Source organism: Lipotes vexillifer, unplaced genomic scaffold (genome assembly GCF_000442215.2).
Source record: "Lipotes vexillifer unplaced genomic scaffold, Lipotes_vexillifer_v1.1 scaffold387, whole genome shotgun sequence".
Classification (NCBI taxonomy): Eukaryota; Metazoa; Chordata; class Mammalia; order Artiodactyla; family Lipotidae; genus Lipotes; species Lipotes vexillifer.
In genome coordinates this window covers 4,513,578-4,521,296 of record NW_006795399.1, presented here as the reverse complement: position 1 = coordinate 4,521,296, position 7,719 = coordinate 4,513,578, and the positions used below count along the sequence as shown (strand labels likewise).

The following is a 7,719-nucleotide window of genomic DNA, read 5'->3' as shown; positions in this document are numbered from 1 at the left end:
ATGCCATTGTTCTCCCTCCCCCCCACCCCCACCCCGGCATCCCTGGGAATCGATGCTAATTTCAGCCTCCAGTCCCTGACTCATTCTCTTCTCCCTGACTCATAGGGTGACCTTGGGTTTCTGAAGCCCCTTTCAGTGGGGAACTGTGCCGGCCACCATTTCACACCATCTTGGTTTTAGGTGGGATGGGGTGGGGCAGGGCTGGGGGAAGGAGCCAGAGGGGAATGTTTCATTGCCTTCTTTAAAATCACCATCTAAAGTCAGAGAGCTCTGTTTGCTTTGTGACTGCCTGGGCTGGACTCAGGCAGTCACAAACCAGACTTTTAAGAAGCCTCCCTGTTAATCCCCCGGAATTCATGAGGGCAAAATATGAGGGATTGTTCCTTCAGGCAAAGCATCCAGTAAGTGAGACCTCCAACCCCACCCTCCCCACCTTGGCTCTGTGGGAAGCTGCCACGGGGCAGAGGTAGGGGATGGGTACAGTCACCCTTGGCCAGAGGTTCTCTCTGGAGTGGCACTGGGGAGGCAGGGGTTAACCCTGCTTTGTCCTGGTTGATGGATTCTGGAATCATAATCGATTAGCTCTGCCGGGATGGAGTGAGGCCAGGCGAAAGACCAATTCAGATTGGTCTTTGTTCTGTGTCTTTGCCATCCCTGCCAGAGACAGCGGGGCCGTGGACATGTACCCCCTCCCCGCCAAGACCAAAAGACATAATGAAAGAATGCTGGGGGCTCTTTTGATGGCTGTTGATCCCAAAGCCCTCTCTTAGGGGGAAATAAGCAGTTTCAGCTCTTGGTTATTCAGACTATGAAACAGCTCATCCCCAAAACGTCACCCCGGGAGCTTGTGCCTGCCTAATTCTGCTGGGCCCTGGGCAAAATCTAAACAAGAGTTTTCAGGAAACACTGACTAAAAGGGGGGCGTTGAGAGGTCAGAGTGGGTGGGGACCATGGAAGAGCCCGAGATTTAACTTTGGGGGCTATAGGTAAACTTAGTACAGGCAGTGGCAATGGCCTGTGATGAAAAACATTAGCTGCTGTTATATGTTTAATTCTTTTTGAAAAAAATTAATTAATTTGTTCATTTATTTTTGGCTGCATTGGGTCTTTGTTGCTGCACGTGGGTTTTCTCTAGTTGCGGCGAGTGGGGGCTACTCTTCGTTGCGGTGCATGGGCTTCTCAGTGTGGTGGCTTCTCTTGTTACGGAGCACAGGCTCTAGGTGCACGAGCTTCAGTAGTTGTGGCACGCGGGCTCAGTAGTTGTGGCACATGGCCTTAGTTGCTCCACAGCATGTGGGATCTTCCCGGACCAGGGCTCGAACCTGTGTCCCCTGCATTGGCAGGAGGATTCTTTTCTTTCTTTTAAATTTATTTATTTATTTATTTATTTATTTTTGGCTATGTTGGGTCTTTGTTGCGGTGTGCGGGCTTCTCATTGTCATGGCTTCTCTTGTTGGGAAGCACGGGCTCTAGACGCACAGGCTTCAGTAGTTGTGGCTTGCAGGCTCTAGAGCACAGGCTCAGTAGTTGTGGCGCACGGGCTTAGCTACTCCGTGGCATGTGGGATCTTCCCAGACCAGGGATCGAACCTGTGTCCCCTGCATTGGCAGGCAGATTCTTAACCACTGTGCCACCAGGGAAGCCCAGCTGCTGTTATTCTATTGGAAAGATTAATGCGTTATGGAAGACTGAGGCTGTTTCTGTAAAATGCATCCTATTAGAGGTATCCTATTCTCTTGACAAGGTGGCAGCGCCTAAGCAGGTTATCTGTACCCGGGCCCCTACAGGCTGCGCTACATGCTGAAGCAGTTGGAGAATGGGGAGGTAAACATTGAGGAGCTGAAGCAAAACCTGGAGTACACAGCTTCCCTGCTGGAGGCCGTCTACATAAACGAGACGCGGTGAGAGTGGTGACATGGGGCTGCGGGGAGAAACCCACACACAGAGGAGAAAGACACCAGACAGACACAGTGATTCAGGGAGGGCCGGGGAGTCAGACAGAAACCTGACCCGGCCAGAGCAGGGAGGAGGGGTGGGAGGGCAGATAGATCTATAGGTAGAAATATCGGCAGAGGTACAGGCATAGAGTTGCAGAGACAGAGACAAACACAGACATCAAGAAGAGAGCACTGTTCCAGAGCTGGAAGGGACCTTAAAGCTCATCTAGTCCTAACCCTCTTCCCAGTGCGGAGGCCTTCCAGACCTGCGCACCCAGGATGGGAGCCACTGGTCACACGTGGCTGTGGGGCTCGAAACGTGGCAAGTGTGAATTGAGATGTATGTGTTTGTAAAATACATGCTGGATTTCAAAAGATTTTGAAAGAATGTCAACTATCTCATTAATATCTTTATATTGATTCCACATTGGAATGATAGTACTTTGCGTGTATTAGGTTAAAGAAACGTTATCATTAAAATGGATTTCACCTGTTTTTTTAACCTTTGAATGTGGCTACTAGACAATTTAAAGTAACATACGTGGCTTGCATTTTATTTCTGGAGGACAGTGCTGCTGGTCTGTAGCATCCTCGACGGGTGGTATCCATTCCACTGTCCGCTCGAATACTTCCAGAGTTGGGGTGCTCACTACCTCGCATAGTGACCTGTTTCATTATTGGAGACATCAGATAGAGAAACAGAAGTAAAAAGACTTAGCAAAAGAAAGGAAAGGGAGGGTCAGAGAAGGGAGAGAGCTGGTGTGAGAGTTTCCAAGGTGTGGCTGGGCCCGGGCCTCTAGGCTGTGGAAGCACCTGCTGTCTTTCCTCTGTGACTCCCCTCCTGGGGCCTCAGGCAAATCTTGGACACGGAGGATGAGCTGCAGGAGCTGCGGTCCGACGCGGTGCCTTCGGAGGTGCGGGACTGGCTGGCCTCCACCTTCACCCAGCAGGCCCGGGCCAAAGGCCGCCGAGCAGAGGAGAAGCCCAAGTTCCGGAGCATCGTGCACGCGGTGCAGGCTGGGATCTTCGTGGAACGGTGAGGCTCACCCACGCCCTGCCCGCTTCTACCCCTAGCTGTGTCCCTCATTCCCAGCCACCCTCGTCTTCCAGGACCCCACTGTACCACCAGCCCCACATGCCCACGGCCTATCCGCACAGCCCCGCCTGATCCGACCCCATTCCCAGACCTCACATCTGGGCTCCTTTTCGTTCTTGTCCCTCAGGATGTTCCGGAGAACGTACACCTCTGTGGGCCCCACCTATTCCACTGTGGTCCTCAACTGTCTCAAGGTGATCCCGGGGGTTTCAGGCAAGAGGAGAAGCTTGGGGGGGGGGGTGGAACAGTCCTTGGGACTTTCAGACGCTTTACGGGATGATTTTTGCCTTCCCTTTTAACTGTTATTCCTCAAAACAACTTTTCCCCACTCAGGAGACACACTCCTGACTTCTTGTCACTCCCCTACTGAATGATATCTGGGAAGAAAGAGGCCTATTTACCACTTCTTTGTTTTCCTGCTTCCCAAGCCTCTGTAATCATTGGGAAGTCCTCCTTGAAGTCTACCTGCAGCCCTCGCTGCTGCAGGAGATGTCCCCCTTGGGAGTCTCCCTGCCTAGTTCCTTGTTTCTCCACAGAACCTGGATCTCTGGTGCTTTGATGTCTTTTCCTTGAACCGGGCAGCTGATGACCACGCCCTGAGAACCATTGTTTTTGAGTTGCTGACTCGGCACAACCTCATCAGCCGCTTTAAGGTTGGGCAGCATCCTATCCCTGCCTCTGGGTAGGATTCTCTACTCCCACCACCCTGTTCTCAAAGAGTCCCAACAAGCAGCAGATTCCACAGGCTCCCTGGCTCAGTCTCACTGTCAGGGAAGTCGCCCCGTGCACACCCCAGTCTAGCCTTTCCTTCACTTGCTGCAGTCCCAGCCTCTGGCTTCATGTATTGCTTTCTAGGGGAAGATTCTAGCCCTGCAACTGGCCAGCCTACGATTCTGCACTCTCGCCCTTTGCTTTGTCCCCTAACTTGTCCTCTCCAGGTTGGCTGCAAGTTCAGCTCCCTGTTTCAGCCCTCCTGCCCCTGCCCATGGACGCTGGAGGCTTAGAGGCCAGATGCTCTCAGCTGGTGCCCTGCAGGACTAGTGTCTCTCCATTTGTTTCGAGGGGGGGGGGGGCTCTCCCTCCCCTCCCCCTCCAGCTCTAGTCTCTGTCCCAGGAATTTTAGGGAGAGGGTCAGCTCTTGGCAAGGCTACGTAGGGCTGTAGGAGGGGAGGGAGGGTGTGAACTCGATTTGCCCTTCAGCTTGGCCGGCCAGGAAGTGTACGGGATTAACCTCCTCTTCAGATCCTGTGCCAGGAGGGAGCAGTCTTTTGGGAACAGGGGCTAGAAAAAGATCACTTGTACGTGGAAAAACCGCACTTGGAAGTGGAGGGCGAGGGGGGCTGAGGAGGCGCCGTGGGGATATTTGGTGAGCACGTGGGTGAGGGTGACAATAGGCGTTAGGGTGGAGGAGAACGCGTGTGCTCTGTGGGGTCCGGGGCGGCGTCAAAGGAGTCCAGCTGGAGGGCCCCTCCCAGAGGGCTCTGGAAGGCCACCCGGCCACCTGTGCCTCCACGTCACTGTAACAGACTGTTGGTGTGTGAGAGCCTCTCCTTGACCTTTGCCTCCTCCCTTTACAACTCCCAAGGGGTTTCCAGACCGTCCCTGAGATGCTCAGCTGAGATTTTCTTCAGTGCCTCCCGAGCCCTGTTCTGCAGTTGCGTTTTCTTCTTTCCAATCCTGCCCTCTCCAGGACGGAGAACAGCAGGCTCTGATTTTTCCTAAGACTTTTCCCAGCTCGTGTTTCTCCAGACTGGTTCTCAGGCTTACTCCAGACACCAAGTCCTCCCACCCGGAAGGACTGGTTCCGGGCAACTCCGAGAGTAACTGCATCACGTTGGGTTTGGCCTCGCCCCAGCCCACCTTGCTCCAAGGCAGTTAGAGAGAGAGGAGCCTTCTTGCTCTAGTAGTAGAGACCCCCTTGGAGCCGCCCTTTTCAAGCTCCACATTCCCTTCCCGGGTATCCAGCCCCTCCCATGCTCCTCCCCTTCCCTTCCCTTCCTCCAGGGACACCATGGCAACGCAGAAGCAAGGGCAGTTGTTGTCGTGGAAACAGTCCTTTAAAATTCCCTGAATTTGGGGCACAGCCCTCCAGGGATTGGGGCGGGGACGTTAGGGTCTGACTGACTAGTGGCACATCCTCTGTTGTCTCGTCACTACTGCGCATCTCTACAGAAGCTTCCTCAAGTCCCGAACCCCGCTCTCCTTGCAGCCTCAGAGATCTAGGGACAGGTACAGACACCAGCCCCGCCCTCTGAGAACCCTGGGCCTTTGAAGGAAGCAAACGCACCCCAGGGCACATGCAGAGACCGAGACAGGATTGAGACAGGATTGAGTAGCCCGCAGCCCAACAGAGCTCTGGTTCCTGGTGCTTGGGTGTGTGTGTGTGGTGGTCGAAGGGTGGGGAAAGGCTTCCCAGAGGAGGGGGTGATCTACATCTGGCTAGAGGGGCCTCTCCGGGTCATCTTATTCTTTCGCTTGCTTCTGAGCCCCTCTCCATGGTATTGGCTTGGGGAGGGGGGGGATGGGGTGAAGCGGTTGGAAGGTAGGAGGGAAACTTTCTTTCCTCTTCTTAAAAATCTCCAGGGAAATAATAATAATTATAGCTACTCTCTAGAGAACACTTACTAAGTGCCTTGTGCTTATCTCGTTAAATTCAAGGTAGGTGGTATTATCTTCATTCTGCAGTTAAGCATCTGAGGCACAGATGGAAGGCACGTGACTTGCACAAGGTCACGCAGCCAGCAGGTGGTAGAGCCAGGATGTGAACCCAGGTTCACCCGACTGCAGAGCCAGCGCTCTCCTATGCCCTGTTGCCTCCCAAAGAAAGGGCCTTGCTGACCTCCGTCTTCGGCCACCTGCCATTCCCGCACATCCGCCACAAATCTCGATTTCCTCCGTCCTATTGCAGATTCCCACTGTGTTTTTGATGACTTTCCTGGATGCCTTGGAGACAGGCTATGGGAAGTACAAGAACCCTTACCATAACCAGATCCATGCAGCTGACGTTACACAGACGGTCCATTGCTTCTTGCTCCGCACAGGGATGGTGGTAGGTGCCCTGGAAATCAGTCTTCTGTGACTCAGGGTCTTATGGCTGCAGAACCGGGAAGTCTAGACTTTACTCCCATTTCCTTTTTTCTCCCTTTGGTTCCTCTCCTTTGGCATCCCAGAGTCTTTACAGATTCAGACTGGGCTTACTCACTCTAGAGTATTCCTGGGTGGACCGTAACTTCATGGGCAGCGCTGGGGATGTGTGCCGGGATGTGATGGGAATGTTGCTGGTTGGGATGGAGGAAGGTCTTTGGCCATTCCGGGAGCTGAGAAACGTGGCTGCATTAGCCCAAGAGCTGGCCTCGAAGAATGGAAGGGTTGGGCTGAGCAGTCCTGCCTGTGTGCGGAGGTCTTTGGGCAGCGGCCGGCAGGGGGTCCGCCCCCTCTCATCGTCTGTCTCTTTCTCCCAGCACCGCCTGTCGGAGATCGAGGTCCTGGCCATCATCTTTGCTGCAGCCATCCACGACTATGAGCACACTGGCACTACCAACAGCTTCCACATCCAGACCAAGTGAGGGGTGGGGACGTGGCAGGGGCAGGAGGGGCCAAGCGGAGGTGCAGAGGGCTGGACACGGTGACTTGGGCTTTGCAGGTCAGAATGCGCCATCCTGTACAATGATCGCTCAGTGCTGGAGAATCACCACATCAGCTCTGTTTTCCGAATAATGCAGGATGACGAGATGAACATTTTCATCAACCTCACCAAGGATGAGTTTGTGTGAGCAGAAGCCAGGAGTGGGCATCCCTAGGGACCCCCTCACCCCAGCCCTCTTTCCCCACTTCCCGGAACTCCTGCCTAGCAGTGCTGATCAATACTTGGGTTCTGTCCTTTCAGAGAGCTAAGGGCCCTGGTCATCGAGATGGTGTTGGCCACAGACATGTCCTGCCATTTCCAGCAATTGAAGTCCATGAAGACGGCCTTGCAGCAGCTGGAAAGGTGAGATATGGTGGGGTGTGGCTGGGCATAGGCCAGAGTGAGGGGTGTGTGAATTGGGGGGGGGGCACCCGCATGGGTAAAGGGTGTGACGTCTTTACCTGGATATAGAAACTCTCCTGGCTCCAGGAATCTGAGTGTATCTCGTGTATGTGATGTGTACAGCCCAGGCAGCCAGTCTACCGGAGAGCGCTTGGGCTGGGAGTCTGAGATGGGCGTTCTCAGGGCGGCTTCAGATCAGGCTTACTCTGGAATGTAATGGAAAAGCATTCAACTCTTTGGACTCATTTCTGTATCTGTGAAATGTGAAAATGTGACGCCTCCTTCCACAATAGCTTGCCACCAGTTCCTACTCTCATAGGGCTATTGGGAGAGTCATGTGAGGTTAAAAAAAAAAAGTACAGAAGAAATGCCATAATTACATCTAATGTTGCTTAAAAGTGGGTGGGAGTATATAAATGTAAGGGAGAACAGACTGTGTTTGTGTGTTCTGAAGGTGTGTGTTAAAAATTGTATGGTGTCGGACTTCCCTGGTGGCGCAGTGGTTGAGAGTCCGCCTGCCGATGCAGGGGACACGGGTTCGTGCCCCGGTCCGGGAAGATCCCACATGCTGCGGAGCGGCTGGGCCCGTGAGCCATGGCCGCTGAGCCTGCACGTCTGGAGCCTGTGCTCCGCAACGGGAGAGGCTGCAGCAGTGAGAG

At 53.8% G+C, this 7,719-nt stretch overlaps 1 protein-coding gene across 3 annotated transcripts in view; it reads left to right on the top strand.

The window, feature by feature from the left end:
- PDE1B (phosphodiesterase 1B) overlaps nt 1–7,719 on the top strand; it is a 27,390-nt gene that overhangs the window by 15,133 nt on the left and 4,538 nt on the right. For 2 of the 3 annotated variants that reach the window (XM_007467776.1, XM_007467775.1), the window contains exons 2-9: nt 1,788–1,901; nt 2,791–2,973; nt 3,161–3,227; nt 3,570–3,686; nt 5,942–6,082; nt 6,495–6,595; nt 6,677–6,802; nt 6,920–7,021. In XM_007467776.1, the coding sequence (XP_007467838.1) occupies nt 1,788–1,901; nt 2,791–2,973; nt 3,161–3,227; nt 3,570–3,686; nt 5,942–6,082; nt 6,495–6,595; nt 6,677–6,802; nt 6,920–7,021 (951 nt within the window). The remainder of the gene's footprint in view (nt 1–1,787; nt 1,902–2,790; nt 2,974–3,160; nt 3,228–3,569; nt 3,687–5,941; nt 6,083–6,494; nt 6,596–6,676; nt 6,803–6,919; nt 7,022–7,719) is intronic. The other variant, XM_007467777.1, reaches the window with a different exon arrangement.